The sequence below is a fragment of the Grus americana genome, chromosome 19 (genome assembly GCF_028858705.1).
Source record: "Grus americana isolate bGruAme1 chromosome 19, bGruAme1.mat, whole genome shotgun sequence".
In the NCBI taxonomy this organism is placed as follows: Eukaryota; Metazoa; Chordata; class Aves; order Gruiformes; family Gruidae; genus Grus; species Grus americana.
Genome location: NC_072870.1, coordinates 4,296,909 through 4,313,373, shown reverse-complemented (window position 1 = coordinate 4,313,373; position 16,465 = coordinate 4,296,909). Strand labels below are relative to the sequence as shown.

General features: G+C 42.4%; 1 protein-coding gene across 5 annotated transcripts in view; it reads left to right on the top strand.

The window, feature by feature from the left end:
* Nucleotides 1-10,713, top strand: part of SPECC1 (sperm antigen with calponin homology and coiled-coil domains 1) — a 100,623-nt gene extending 89,910 nt beyond the window's left edge. For all 5 annotated transcript variants that reach the window (XM_054847415.1, XM_054847416.1, XM_054847414.1 and 2 more), the window contains 3 exons: nucleotides 4,195-4,311; nucleotides 5,194-5,253; nucleotides 6,030-10,713. In XM_054847415.1, coding sequence (XP_054703390.1) covers nucleotides 4,195-4,311; nucleotides 5,194-5,253; nucleotides 6,030-6,119 — 267 coding nt within the window. In that variant the 3' untranslated portion in view covers nucleotides 6,120-10,713. The remainder of the gene's footprint in view (nucleotides 1-4,194; nucleotides 4,312-5,193; nucleotides 5,254-6,029) is intronic.
* The last annotated feature ends 5,752 nt before the right edge of the window (nucleotides 10,714-16,465 follow it).

Below are 16,465 nucleotides of genomic sequence, written 5' to 3'. Positions count from 1 at the left end.
GTAGTGGGGAGGTATAACAAATAAAGCTGCAGTGTAGCAAGACATAGAAGATCACTTTTCAATAACCGTGTCCTTATATCTCAAATTGAAAAGCAGTTATCACAGAATCCAAGAAAAAATGCCAGAGGGGGTTTATACCATGTATTAAATGGAAATGCGTTTTGTTTAGAGGAAAAAAAAAAAGCCACAATTCACTGATGCTTGTTGGATGTGAAAATGGCAACTAAGTGGTTTTGAGTATGTTTAAGTGTTTGTTGTACTATTAACTGAACAGTGGAGCTGAACCTGTGAACATTCATTTTCAGTTTGAGTTTGGGACAATAATTCAGATTTGAGTTAGTTTTCTCTGTTGATCATGGCATACCACTTTGTAGTAGATTTCATCTGTGGTTTAAGTATTGTTGGCAGAACCCCATCCTTGAACTTTTGCATGTTTGTAAGACTTGCATCCAAGAATTACTGAAGGTGACTGGCTGGACAATGCTGCTGGAGATGTGAGGATTTTTGTACCTAGTTCTGATTTAATTGTAGACATTAGCATTTCTTATCTCTAGGTATTGTTAGATGGGAGGATGAGAAGAGTTTTAGGTATAGTTAAAACTACAAAGATGAGTAAAATTATCAAACTGATGCTGAGCTGGTGAAATGCTGTAGGAAGGAACAGTTTTGTATCGCATGTGTGTCTCATAATAGCATCATGAAAACAAGGCTAGGATATAACGTTCCCACACAAACTTGATTTGCCTTTTTGTCTATTCCTGTTACTTAACTAAGACTTTGTTTGTTCCTGTTTCCATGGCCTTTGGCTGAATGGGGGGGATGACGACCTCCATTTTCCATTTCTATCATATGATATAAAATGAGAGTATTGGCATTTGATGGTAGGCTATTTGCTGATAGAATATATTGGCCTCAGTAAAAACACTTCAGTAATCTGGCAGTCAGTCCTTTCCCACTAACTGCAGATTGATAAATAGTAACTAACTTGTTTGTCTGAAACATCAAGAAAGAGTAATCCAGCCAATGTCATAACACAAAGTTGGACTTCCATGGTGCGACTTTATGGATTAGACAAAGTCAAGGCAGCTTTCAGAGCAAAATATTTTTTTCTTGTGATGGTATTCAGCCACCACGTTGCTTTTATCTCCATTGACAGATGTTAACAGAGCAAAACACAACATGGTGGCTGGTGCAGTGCGGTAGTGTCTGCTGCTGCTGGCCTGCTTTCTGAGCCCATTAGATTGCTAGATTTATTACACCCTGAAAATTATTAACCTGAAATATTCCGTACTGCTTCAATTTGAGTCATATTTGGTTATGGATGTTTATTACTAGTCTGAAATCCTGTCCGACTGGAAAAATTCCAGGTTGGACAACTAATCAGTGAGGCATCGTAAGTGAAGAGCATATGCTAAAATACTTCCTGTCTGGGTTTTAGTGCATCTGCATTAGCTTTTGTATGAAATATGCAGTAAAAGCTTTGACTTTTGGGGAATCTTGAAAGAAACCAGAAAATAGCTAAATAAAATGAAGTGGCAGACAGTCTGAGCTGAAGTTCAGCACACAGGAAGATGTGGCTGGTGAGAATGATCTGAGGGTAGCTCCACACCCCCCACAGTGTGGGAGATGGTGCAGTACCATCATGTCCTGGAGCCTTCCATGCTCCAGCAGCTGTTACTTTTCTAAGCAGTATCACTTAGTTCACTGTTCTGTTTTTAGCTGGTATGCAGAACTACTGCTGCTACTACAGCAGCAAAACTTAGCCATGAGAATTCCTTAGTGTGCTGGTATGGCCAGTCAGTGCCAACAAGAGCGTTAGAAAGGTCACCTTGTTCACAGGATCAGAACTGGCCCATGAGCGTATGTTTAACTACAGCTGTGCCTTGTGAGAGAATCCCTGCGAAGAACCCCGAGTGCACTCTGTACCCCAGTAATCTTTGTATTTTAAAGGAGTTCTTTACAGATGGGATGATTTTAAAATACCAGTTTCTGTTTCTGTAATCACTCTAATCCACCTGTTGAACATAGCACATTATAGACTTCAGATGTCGTGACTAGGGAAACTGGGTTTTCTTTGTGCACCTGAGTGCACCCTTGTTGTAAATTATGTGGCTAGCAAAGAAGAGTCCCACCATCTAGCAACAAGAGGAAGGAAGATTTTTTTTTCATTATTTTGTTGTGGTTTTTTTTTACCATTTAAACTCACAACCGTATTATACTATTTCTTTCAAAATGTTTCCTTTTCACTGCCCTCCTGTTGGAGTTGGCAGTAGTGGGAGTGTTGCTACAGACAAGTCAGAGATTTTTCTAGCTCAGCTCTGGGATTTCAATTGGGTGTTTATTAATACATCCATGTCCCCTGACACATTGCTTCCTTGAGCAAACTCCAGCCTTATCATCATGCAGCCCCGAGGAGAAGGACTTGGGGGTATCGATTGATGAGAAGCTCAACGTGAGCCGGCAGTGTGCGCTTGCAGCCCAGAAAGCCAACCGTGTCCTGGGCTGCATCAAAAGAGGCGTGACCAGCAGGTCGAGGGAGGTGATCCTGCCCCTCTACTCCGCTCTGGTGAGACCCCACCTGCAGTACTGCGTCCAGCTCGGGGGGCCCCAGTACAGGAGAGACGTGGAGCTGTTGGAGCGAGTCCAGAGGAGGCCATGAAGCTGATCGGAGGGCTGGAGCACCTCTCCTATGAGGACAGGCTGAGAGAGTTGGGGTTGTTCAGCCTGGAGAAGAGAAGGCTCCGGGGAGATCTAATTGCGGCTGACCAGTACCTGAAGGGGCCTACAGGAAAGATGGGGAGGGACTGTTTGTCAGGGAGTGGAGTGACAGGACAAGGGGTAATGGGTTCAAGCTGAAGGAGGGTCGATTTAGATTAGATATTAGAAAGAAATTCTTTACTGTGAGGGTGGTGAGGCACTGGAACAGGTTGCCCAGAGAGGTTGTGGCTGCCTCTGGATCCCTGGAAGTGTTTAAGACCAGGCTGGATGAGGCTTTGGGCAATGTGGTCTAGTGGAGGGTGTCCCTGCCTGCAGCAGGGGGGTTGGAACTAGATGATCTTTAAGGTCCCTTCCAACCCAAACCATTCTGTGATTCTATGATCTTTAAGGTCCCTTCCAACCCAAACCATTCTATGATTCTGTGTTAGGAAATGTGTGAAGAAAAGATTTAAAGATTTTTGTTTGTTTCTGTTCCGTAAGAATCTTGTATTGTAATTGTTACCAGCAAGGCAGCCACATTTATTTGTCAGCGACTATGGTAGCAGGAGAGTAAGCATCAGGAAACCTCTGTTCTCAACTACTTAATGGCTTATTTTGTGAGTTAGGGTAGATGATTAAATTCTGTTTCTTGGACTTCCCATTCTTTATCTGCCTTTTGTTAAGTGCTCTGTGATGTGCAGATGAAAGATGCTGCGTTGATAAAGAGTATGAGAATGCAGACATGCATTTGTGCTCATGGCTGCAAACAGGGCACATCTGCCCAGCTCTCGGAAAGCTGCCTATTCAGCCCTTGCTGTTGCCTGGCTTGAGCCTCCCTCTCACATCCTTTATTTAGGGCTTGAGGACTATGTTAGTATTCCATCAGTTTGATACCACTTTTGATAAGGGGCTGAATCAAGTCGTAATTGTTAATTACATATTCTCATGAAAGCATGTGTCTGCTGTGTAATATCAGAAAGATAACAGCGGTTGAATGCACTGATTACACTGCCTTATCATTCTACAAATCCATCCCTCTGTTACACGTCTTGAGACAAGGAAGCATAAAATCAATTACAAAACACCATTTTAAAATATCAGTGGCTTCTGTTGTAGGTGCTGGAGAAATATTTCTGCCATTCTGTAATCAAAAGGGACCTCATAAAGTCCTTCCTCTTTCCAGCACAGGAAAATTGCAGCTGCAGCACATGGTGCACATGGCATTTCTCACCTTCCAGAAAGCATTGGGGAGAGTCTGTCTGTTTGGGGCCTGGTGTGAAAAACATTTTAACTCCTTAATAATCACTTATCCAGGACTTTGAAACTTGCCATTGGTATCTTTCTACTTGACATGAAAAAGAAGGGAAGAATGGAAAATTTAAACCTACGTTCCTTTAATACTCTAAGGTTTTGTTTCATGACTGCATAAAAACTATTGTTTGGAGATCTTTTTGTTGTGTAGCTCTGTTCAGGGATGGTTCATGTTTTCTCTTACAGAATATTGATATTACCAACTTTAGCAGCAGCTGGAGTGATGGGCTGGCGTTCTGCGCTCTCCTTCACACATATTTGCCTGCACATATTCCTTACCAGGAGCTCAACAGCCAGGATAAAGTAAGTTTCGTTGTACCTGCACCTACACCATTTGCAGAATTCTCAGTGAACATTATCCATTTTGATAGATATGTGGTAGAGACACAGCATTGCAAGATCTTGATTGATACAAAATACATAGATGGCAGCAACAGTAAGAAGCAAGTGTCAGTTGAGAACTTACAAAGCAAACAGACTGGATGAAAAGGGGAAGGAAACCAGCTGTTAAGTCCCCAGGAGAAACACAGGGACTACTGGATAAAGAGTTAGTGACAAGTTGCCTGAATCCAGTGAGTGCTGCAGAGAAACATGAAGACAGCATCCCTTTTGAAAGGCTAAAGCATTTCTGTACTTCTGAGTTAGCAGCACACATTAGAAGTGCTGGATCAGTAGGCAGACAGATCATTCATTGAATTACTTGGACAGCAATGTATCTAAAAGTCAGACCATGTCAGCACATTCCAAGTATGTTATTAAGACCCTCACAAATGGGAGGAACCTGGATTTAGTTCAGACAGCTAGTATGTATTACAGTAAGAATTATACTATATACAGGAATGTCTTATATTAGTTATCACCTCTTCAGAAACATTTCATTCATAATAAAGACAGAACCTCTGGGGTTTTTTGCCCAGTTGTAATCTGTTTCACAAGAACCTGTTTGTCAAAAACAGAGGGCTGGAGCTTGGGCAAAAGTAGATGAGCTATTCAAAGACAAAGAACTTGTTTGTGAGTGTACCTTACTAATACAAAAAAGTGCCTATGTGAAAGTATTGAATCTAGTGGTTTTCAGTTTTCAAATATACCTACTCATTTAAACTTACTGATTAACCAGGTGCAAGGTAGGGTGCAGGAATTGTACTTTGATGATAATCCTTTTGAACTTTTGTTTTATTTTCACAGAAGAGAAATCTGCTGTTAGCATTTCAAGCTGCTGAAAGTGTAGGCATCAAACCCAGCCTGGTGAGTAACCTTCTTTTAGCAAGGGAAGATTTGCTGCATACACCGTTCCAAAGCCTTTGTTGCCATGTGGCTGGTCAGCCAGCTTGTACTGAAAATGCCCTTGTAGTGTGCTAGGGAAGGCTGCACCACCATCTCTGACAGTTCATAGTGTTAGGAGAACTTCCAGAAATAATTTGTAGAATCATAGAATTAATATAATTTGAAGGAACTTCAGGAGGTTGTCTAGTATTGAAATGAGAGTATTGATTATGTCCTCCTCTTGGAAGCCTATTCCAGATGATTCCTATTTTCATGAGCAGACTTGCCTGTTAGACCATTTTCTTTCCTTTTGTTTCTTAAAACACTAAAACAAAAGCATAATTTGTTTGTTAAACTGTCTAAAAGGCCTTTTCTAAAATCAACAATATGATGACAAGGAAGAGACAAGTTTAACATGAAGGAAAAAATATTGTGGGGTTCATGAGCTAAATACAGAACCAAAGACATGCAAAGAAGCAGCAATTTAAATGGTTATACAGAGAATTGATCTTTAATTGCAGATAGAAGAAATCTTTTCAGAATGTAAAATGCATATGGCTGTTTAGTTTATTAACAATTTTCATAATTGCACTAGGCCAGTAGATCATTCCCATGGACTTTTATACTGTGTGTGGCTTTAAGGATCTCTGGAATGGAAGCAGAAGTAGTGTTCAGTAGCCACAGCTACTCAGAGGACCCAGTGATGTTCCCAGTGGCGCTGCTTGACTAAGTTCTGACAATGTGTCTGTCCTACGCAGGAACTCAGCGAGATGATGTACACAGACCGGCCAGACTGGCAGAGTGTGATGCAGTACGTCGCCCAGATTTACAAGTACTTTGAGACCTGAGATACAGAGCAAGAGGTGGACAGAAGTGGGGAAGAGAACAAAGAATGCTACAGATGCACTCGATCACTTTAAAAATCTGCTTGCTCCTCTTCCACAACCAACCTAAGCTCTTAGTTTGAAAGAAAGCTCTTCCATAATTTTGATTACATCTGGGACTGCAACCAAATAAATATCCACTGTCCGTCTATACAAACCAAATTAATCTGTAATTTTATTCCTACGTGGAAATTGCAAAGCATTTTTGAACATGTGTGGGATGTTTCTGAAGAGGATCCCTTGTGCTAAACAATGTTTGCCTCAAACCAGACTCCACCATCAGGAGACCTGCTAAAAAATGAAGTTCTAAATCAATGTGGACTGTGCTGGCACTCAAGGGAGGCTGGGAATTAATACAAAAGCGCATAAAAATGCTCTTCTTGCCAAAACATGCTTAACTCATCCCAAATACATGTTGTTTTCTTGTCTCCATGTATTTTATAAAACATCATAATAGGTGCACATAAGTGTGTAGAACCTTAACCTGAGTTATTCTCACACATCTGATGCAATAACTGTACTAGTTTGCTTGTTGTAGCTTAACCAGCAGGATAACAGGATCATTTGTAACTCGGAAACCACGCTCTGTTCCATTGCCAGTTAGTGAAAGAACTCTAAAAGATCCTGTTAGGTGCTGGGACTTCATTTCAGATCAAACAGAGGTAATCTCTTTGAGGAAAAAATAGCTTTATGACTACAACTTTGTTACTTGATTACTGCAGGAAGCCAGAGCTCGGTTTCCCAGCTGACTGTGCAGGCACAGTTATCATAGGAATATTGCAAATGCAGTTTACTAGCTTTAGTTTGCAAGGTGCCAGTAATCAGGTGATGACTCTCTAAGCAATACCGGGACATCTCAGTAGTTCATATTTTTGTGGATTAAGTGGAGTAACTTTTCTGTGTTGATCCTGTATTATCAGCACAGATACGTAATTGCTGTGTAGAGGCATGAATCTTGAGACAGCCTGTGCCCTGTCCAATAAAATGTAATCCATGTGCTACATGCTTGGAAGTGGTTTTACCCTGTAAAGGCACAAAGTAATATATTAGTACCGAGGGAAGTTGCAACTTCACTCCACAAGTTACAAAGAATGTAACTGGAACCCTCTCTGTGTCATGGAAATCTCTAAGGCGGCAGAGAGTAGCTTTCCAGCTCAATAATACTGTTAGTAAAATGTCTGAAAGATACCGTTTCATTTCCATTATACCGTTTCTCTTATTTCACCACATGAAGTTAAATTTTCTGTTTGTCTCCAAGGATAGCAGGATCAAACTGGCTGCTTAATTTGTTTTAGGAGCAGGTCTTGGAGAGCATGCTTCGTACAGGACCTCATAGAAGGCTGCCTAGCTGCTTTAGGTTATGCTGGTAGAAGAAAGTTGTTGCTTAGTTAGCATGTTTAACCCTGTGACCAGACTTGATGCTTTGTGAATGTTAATCTTAGGGAGCTAGGGATCATTTCTCTCTTACAAAAAATAATAGTGTGTGCTCACTACTCTTGACTCCTGAAAAAAGGCTCATGAAATAGAAACAAGCAATTTCACAGAAGAAACTTGGTTTCAGGTTTTCTGGGGCTTTGCAGGTGGCTGATCTCAGCCTCTGGCTTCCCCATAGTGCTTTGTTGTTTGGTTTTTTAATACTATTTAATTAGTAAACAACCTATTTCAGACTTCTGTTTGCTCACAGCAAAATACAGGATTAAGGGGTAGATGACAGTGGCCAAGGTCAGTCAGTGTAGGACTCCTTCCAAAGGAAGTTGGAGGAAGGCAGTGTGTGCCTATTTTGCAGGAGGAGAAAAGCATCACTTGCTCTTAGTTTTAGTCTGACATTTATTCTAATCCATTGCCCCCAGGAAAGTCTGATTCCAATCTTTTGAGAATCTGTGTGATAAAAAAGGACAGTGGCACGCACTAACAGTGCCCTTGCACTCTTTCTGTCATCCTATACTGTGAGATAAGGGGTGGTAAATGCTGGCCGGAGTTACTTCTTTGCACAAGAGTGCTTCCTAGATTGAATTAACCCTCTGGTATTTCACAGCATACACTCTGCCATCCCTAGAGAACATAGGATGAGTTGCTTTAAGTGTCCTCAGATACATGTCTCCTGTCACGTGATAAGATGGAAAAGCAGCTGCTAAGCAGAGTTCATTTAGGAAGGCAGTCACACTGCAGAGCTCCGTTGCCTTCTAGATGCAGCAGGCTCTTTTCCCCTGAGGTATCCATTGGCGGAGATCCCAATTCTCTCCAACGGGCTGTAGTTCAAAGCGTAGTGAAGTCAGCACAGAAAATTCCATATTCCTCAGTGGGCTTTGGATTGGGCACTTGCAGGGATGAGAAAAACACTTTTAATTCCCAGCGTCTGGTAAACATTTCGAAGTCAGAGGGCTCCACTTGATCTGAAAAAGAAAGATAATCGTAACCCTCTGGTCACTGGAAGTGTGTGTTCTGTGTGGCTGTCAGACGTACACTAAATATATGTTATCTAATGTGTCAGTATCATTTGTTTCAAGCACTGTTCTGACATTTATTCTAACCTGTTTCTCCAAGACTTATTGTAACCTTACATACCATTCTGTTTGATCTAGCAGCTTTGTTTTTTCAAATTATTTTTGCAAAGCAATATTTCTGTCATCTCTTTGCAGCTTATTCTCCTATGCCCCCCCAGTAGCGTAGACCAAACACTAATTCTACCCCATTTTAATGGTATATTCTTTAAAATTTCTAAACAAGAACAAAGAGTTGTCTGTCCGTAGTGAAGATACTCACTTTCGCCACTTGCTCAGTGTTACTTTTCAGTCCTCAAACCTGTAAAACATCTCATTTTGAAATGCTGATACTTTCAGAGATGCTCTTCCAGATTATTTTTTGAGATTAAGAATATTGTTTGTTTGTTCATTTAACTGTTACAATATGTGTATTTTTTCTTCCTTTTGAACCTTGCACAGTTACATTTCTAGACCTGGATTTTCAGAAATTGCTGCTGTTTTTTCATGCTGCCTTAAAATTTGAGTATGAATTTAAATTTGTCCCACACAAGATGCTGCAGACCAACCCGATTTTCAGAAAATCTACGGGCCCATGTAAGACACCTCGAATTTGAACTGCAAAATTAAAGTTCTAGCTGCCTTTAAAATTAGAGAGTTTGTGACTTAAGCTAGAGGGTATAGGGACAGTCTTCACAGAAGTTCTGAGAATCCTCTGAAGATGTCCTAGAATGGAACATGTGATGATATGACATGGGTGATGTAACGTGTTATATCAGTAACAATTTGCCTAAACTGCTGAAATCCTTCTGGCTTTGCCTCTTAGGAGTAATGGATCTTTCCCTGATGCGGGCAGATGAAATCTCTTCATCACGTCACCATATGCTCCCTAAATATACCATCACTCTTAAACATACCTGCACATGCTTGTATGTGTGTACTCGGGTAGTCTGCCGGACTACAGGAAACCAAATAGCTGATTTTGGATGAGCACGTGAGAAGAATGGTTAGGATGGGGATTTCTGTGAAGTTCCATGGAGGGATATCGCGTCGTGTGACTATTGTCCTGTTAGAGAGGAAAGGAGATTAAAGTGTGAAAAGTATACAATCTGACTCCCAGAATTTCTGGTGAGTCATAGAAGGTACAAATTGTTTCATGGCTTGGGAAGGTACAGAGGCGTTGAGAAGCGAGCCCAGAGTCAGCCCTCTAAGAAGGTTTTCTAGAAAGGCTGATGAGCTGTTTCTGAAGGTACGCAGTGAAACCGAACGGGGTGAAAGTCTGGTGTGGGAGAGAGGGGCATATGTGGGACATATGTCGACAGCAAAGGACGTTGGCTTGAGAGTCCTTACTGACTGTCATCCTGAGGGACATTTCTCCTAAGAGTGCAGCCTGGGGTGGATCTCGGAGGATGAGGAGGGAAGAGAGCACAGAGCTTGCTGCCTTTGCCACGTTCCCCTTCCTGTGCCTGGCCAGTCACGGAAATGCAAAGGGGACAAAGATTTCCTGGCTCTTGCTGTGCTGCAGCAAGGCAGCCGTACTGAGCAGAGTGGGTTTTGACTTGTGCGCGTTCTCCAGTTTCCTCTCAGTGAGACACATTCTTTCTGCGTTTTGGCAGGTTTTTGTGTGTTACAGGTTTTCTCTATAATTCTTGTTTTGTATGTGCAACCAGTTATGTGCAAGTTTTCTGTCCAAACCAAATAAGTGCATGCTGGCAGAATGATTGGTTCTTCCCTGTTTGATTCCTGACCTGGAACTCTTCAAAAATCTACCTTTTTGCTTCACGGACTTTTTCTCCCTTCCTTAGCAATGAAAATATGAGCATTGGCTCATCAGTTTGGGTGTACCTCCCTCATCTTTCTGTGCTTACGGTACCGGGTCTTCCAGCAGGAAGTATCTGACGGGGCCGGCTGTTTGCAAAGCTGCGCCTCGTGTATCTGATAAAAGGCAGAGTCTGTATGGGATGAGATTATGCATTTTCCTGTCAGAAGAGGGCTTTTGCCTAAAAAGACTCAGGGCACTGAGCATTAAGACATTTTTAAACCCAGCAATAACTTCTACTATGCTAGACTACTTTGGTTTTTACCAACTCCAGTGCCATTTAGACTCACTCACCAAGATGGTGTAGAATCGAACTAATAACTGAACTGCAATTAACATTTTTCTCAACTGATGGTCTCTACATTTTTGACTCACACGTGTGCCAGGTTCCACTGGGCAGTGCTGGACACAATGTTTTTATTGATTGTTGGTCCAGGCTTGAGTTTGTCATATGGGATAATCACCTCTAACAGTCAAGTACTTTTAGCTTTCTCTATTGGGTACAGATGTTACGTCGTAATCTAATTTATACAAAGAGCACATTAGAATGTATATACTAGGCATTGCCAGATTTGGACATGCTAATATTTAAAGATTAACATTATTAAAATGTATGATGCAAAAATCTGTGTAATATTTCTAATAAATCTTCTTCTGTTTCTGACGTTTGTTGTAACGTTTCAAATGTCGACATACAAAACAGATTCTTCTGCAGTCTGCTGGGAAGTGGGACTCCCAGGAGAGTTTTTAAAAGGTAGTCATGGTTCATTGATTCTCTTACACTGGTAGCAAAGAAAATTTGCTCAGAATCCTCTTTTCATAAATAAGTCGAGTTCCATTTTTTAAAGTAACTTAGATGCCTTTCAGAAGATTGTCTTGGGGATAAAGGAGTGCAAGAGATCTGTTTCTGAAACCAGTGGTATTGAAGAGACAGTAGGAAATCATCCTAGTGCAAAGGCAAGGAGAGAACACAGAAGAGACCAATATGTCTCTGCATCACAAGTGCTTAAATGATTAGAGGATTAAGAAAGAAGTAGTCAGAAAGTGGAAGCAAGGACTCACGACTGGAGTAAGTGTAAAAATGACTCAGTAGTAAGCTAAGAGGCAAGAGTACAGCTCGGAGTACAGTCCAGCTGGTAGATTGCGACAGGACATTACACACGACGCAGGGGATGAGCACAGTATGTGTACAGTGCTGGAAAGATTCCTCTGCTCTTGTGTGAAACAAACCACGCGCAGGTCAGAGACTGAAATCCGACGGGAAGGCTAGTGGCCGGACCTGGCACTATTCTGTTTCCACCACAGAGAGGACTAGCAGCTGCTGATCTTTTGAAAGGAAGCCAGAGCGTCCCGACTGAGCCCACGTATGGCAGATTGAGCATCACCGTCCGACTGCTAGGGAAAATGGAGTTTGTGTTGGAATTTCAGGTAGGACTGAGTTACAGAAAAGAGGGCAAAAATAATGACTCCCTGTCAGAACCAGAATGCCAAGCAATGATGCTCGTGGTGACATTTATTATAAACACTCCGTGGAGCAAAGGAGGGCTTCGTAAATTCTAGACCGTATCCCTGGAGAGAATTCCTTCTTCCAGCCTGCACAACGAGGGCTGTGGAGGCCTGCCTTTGCTGCTGAGGAATTCAGCCCCATGGATGCTGTGCTCCAGCCACTACCCAACCTACGGACAGAGCTTTCCGAGATGCTGAGATGAAATTTCAGAATATTTTGCACAGCCCATGACAGCAGTGGCAGTACTAGAACAATCCAAATCACTGAGTTGGCAAAGAAAACAAGAAGATAAAAGAAATGAGCATTTAAATCTCTTCAAGCCTCTCAGGTACGTTCGTGTTCGGTTGGTAGATGAGACCTAATGGGGAAAAAAATGTTCTCATTTACATTGTCCAAACTACTTTGCCTTTCCCCGCCTAAGTATCGTGTTTCAGCCCTGGATTTTTAAGCTGGGCTGATCCTTTCTTGTGGCAATGTCACAGGCAAAGCAATGTTGTTTTGATGATTTGTCTGATCTGGGCAACTTTATCTCCTGGACTAAGTATGACCATGTGAAATGGCAGAGTTCCTAATTTTTTCAAGCTGCCACTGCACTTCATTTTGAAGGTTTGCTGTAAGCTCACTTAGAAAGCGCTAGACTCAATATTTGCACCTCAGTTGTCTTCTGCAAAGGAATTCTCAGACCCAGCCCTGTGTTGCTATCTGGAAATCTCACCATCACCAGGAATGCAGCCTCGTATTATGCTTGAAGTGTGAGGAGCAGGACCCAGAATACTTCAGTTCATTGGTTGCGTGACCTTGGAATAAGGCAGTTCATGTCTGTCTGTCTAAATTCCTAATCCTTTGTTGATCTCCATCCTTTTGTCTGTCCTCTTTTTTTTGGCTATAAAACCTTTGGGGCAACAGCTGTTTTTGCTAGGAGTTCATATAGCCTCCAACCACAAGCTAGAGTCAGTATGCAGTATTATAACAGAACTAATTAATCATCAGTCCAGGTTGGGTTTGAAATGTTGTTTAGCCCCAGTGGGGTGCAATCGGGTTGTCTAGCCCTGCTCGGGGAAGCTGCGATCTATCCCCACGCCCCACCTGTACCTGTGGAATGATCAGGTGACATGAGCTGGTCGCAGGGTGGCATTCAAAGCTGCGGGTGCCTGGCTGCCTCCTTTCCCTCTTCTGTCACCCGGCCAGCTCTTGGCTGAGAAATAGTTGGTAAGTTCTGTCTGCATCTCATAGTAACTGCAGTAAGTGAAGTTTTTAGGGGGTTTTTTGGTCCATGAATCAAACTGCTAGGTATGCTTGTAGGATGTTATCCTTCATATCTGGTAGCACTCCACAATTTTTTGATACAGACTCTTGAGTCCTGGGATGTGGAAAGGCAAAAATCCTTTCTGCCTTACAGACCAGTGAGCAAAAATTGCACGTAATGAGTTTCAGTCCCATTCTCTGTCTATAAAGAGAGATGAATTTCCCGAGACGCTGCTGGCAGAGTTAATCTGTTCTTTGCACAGTATGGAGATACCAGTGGGTAGCAAGTTACCTGTTATTACAGCTACTTTGGTTCCTGTTTGCTTTGGTTTTAAACAAATGATCAAACAAGGTATCTCTCTCTGTTGGCTCTTTAAAAACCTGTCCCCGTAATCCTTGCTTGAACTGCAATTGCTACAAAACACAAAGTCACGCTGTCACAGGCTGTGCCTCAAAGCTTCAGCCAACCAACCACTCGTAAAAAGTATTTGCCATGGTAAGTAGATGCTGGGAAGCCAGCAGAAATTAACTGCCCAGCAATCAGGACCTACAGTTCGAGAGGATGTAAGTTCATATTTTTGTCAGAATTTGCTATGTTCAGCCATTTACAAATATTAATGTCTGTGATTTCCTTTGTTATCTTTCAGAAAATAGATTCTGCTTAGGCACAACTGATTCCAAAGCCCTCCTGTCTCTTGCTGCTGGACTTGGTGTTTCCATTCCTGAAATAAGCTGTTAGATGCTTACAGGCTGCGCTGTCTCGACGCTTTTCAGAATATACTCCACATGCTTTGATTTATTTGTTGGAAAAAGCTGGATTATTTGTGACTGGTTGTAGACGGGGTGAGATGACAAGATTCAGGACAGCTTTGCTGCTGAGTTTGGTTTCATTGCCAAGTGTCTCCTAATGCTTAGAGAACATAGAGCGGAGTGGAAAGAACAATTCCCTTCCTGACTGGTGCACCTTCTTCTGTTTGAGACGGAGAGGTTTTTATTTGTTTGTACCAGCATGGTGCCCCTGACCCCATCACGAACCAAGACCTCTCTGTGAACACCCAGAGCTGCTCCAGCATTTTGAGGTTCATGTTCGATTGGAGCTCCTGGCAGAGGCAAATGAAAGCAGAGAGCCGTGACCTGATCTATATTTGAAGCTGAAGACAACGCAGACAGTGGAGTCTAAAGTTTAAAGCCCAGAATGAGCACCAGGAGTCTTGCATTCCCAAATTGGACCTCCCATGGGAACTGTGGCAGGTGTGCTAGTCACAAACGTGGTTTCAACCTATGTGAACCCTTTTGTGGTTCCATGAGATGTGATGAAAAGGAAACTCTCAGTTTCAGGAAAAACTTATTAAGAGACTTTTCAGTCTCCCCCATCTCCAAGCCAATCCTTGTGTATATCCCCTTAGTCATTAATAATGCTCATTTTACCCCAAATTCCCAGGCTCCTGCTACCTAAATGGATGGGATCTCACTTTGTGGTTCTGTTATAACTTCCGAACTACCCTACTTTGAGTGGCCATCCTGACTCCTAGCAGATCTTCCCAGATACAATGGGCTTCAAACTCTCTAGAGACATCACGCTTTCCAGAGACCACCACCACCAGAAGTCTTCCTGGAAGAGCGGGAAGTTTCTGTAGTGCTGTAATTCAGAACGGCCATGTTTTCAGTTTGGCTTTTTGAAGAGCACGTGGCTCAGGAGAAAGGAAAAGGGGTGTAAACTGCAGTATGCAGGAACCAGTTCCTTCCTGACCTCTAGCTTGACCAGCTTCCAGAGCCAGGCAAGTGTCTTACCCCATCTTCTTGGGCTGTCCAACTACCAGTGTATATAAAATAACAACTGTATCTCTCATCTTTTTAGGTTGCAATAGCTGTAGTGAGGTTTGGACAGAGAGTCAGCGCAGGTTGAGAAGTTGTCGTAGTTGTCCATCTGCTTGAAAGATATAAGCCGTAATGGATGGTAGAGAAGCATAAGCAATACAAGTAGAATAAGAAGTCTTCCAGATGGAGACTTGATGGGCTGCAAAGGCCAGAACCAGGAGGCTGAGGTCTCACAGGTACAGCATTTCGGAATTCGATGTGGGAAAACTACAGGCACAAACTCTGGGTCACAGGACCCTGAAGTAAATGTCACCCAGAAAAGATGGCAGGCAGATTATGGGGACAATCAGTGGTTTTTATTGAGCATAGCAGGAAGAAAATGAAAGCCGTAAAATGCCAATGTAGGTAAATATTATTCACATATCTAGAACGTGAACTGCTGTCTCTTCTTAAGTACATAGCAATGACCGAGGTTTTATCCTTACCCACACCTCATGAGTTTAAGCTGGTTAAAGAGAAAGTAACAAGATTAAGAGAAAGAACATGGGAGCAAGTGCTTTTTCTAACCTGCTCCCCACAGACAGCCACACACCTTCTGTGCAAAGCTCCATTTTACCACTTCTCTTGGCTTAAAAAAAAAGAAAGAGTATATAGCAGTTCAAACCCTTGTTCCACCTTGATGTGCAGTAATTTTTGCCTTCTCAGCTCATTCTTTCTCTCTCATAGTAATCCACTCCCACACTCTAATCAAGGAATCGAGCGAACTCCTCAGGTTAGTGATTCAGCGGGACGTACCCAACATTCTCCCAGCAGGATCGAGTTCCTGGGAAGCGAGGCTACCACCATGGCTCTCCTTGGCTTTTCCAGTTATAAAATGTCTGTTATTTTCCTTGCCAAAATAAAAACTACAGCCAGGGCAGTTACAGTGAAAGCAGCGAGCGTGGCCTCCTGCTTATGTGTCACGCAGCTACTAGTGTTCAGTTCAGGCAACCCAACATGTCTGAATGGCACGGCAATAATAATAATAATAATAATATTAATATATGCATAGCTCAGCCCTTGAGAGCAATTGTACTGCCGAGGCCCTGGAGAGCCTTTCTGGGAAGGGAGAGTTCAGTCTGAAGCTTGCAAAGGGGTTAGTAATATTAATAATAAATAATGTGCCATGGGATAGTGCGGTCCGGGTTCCAGGTTCTTCCCTTTCAACCGTGATTAAGCCATTGCTTTCATAGCCACTAAGCTAGGAGGGTTTCTGATGAAGTCTTGCAAACCACGCTAACCGGGTTCTCGGGCTTTAACGGTGTTTAGCACGAGGTTTACATAGCACTTTTACCAATAGCTACGGAGACTGGACCAAACAGAAAAGTCTCCTCTCTTTGTGATGGAGCAATACAATAGGGGCTGTAATAATGATATTGGGGTTCAAACAGGTTTTGAGCGC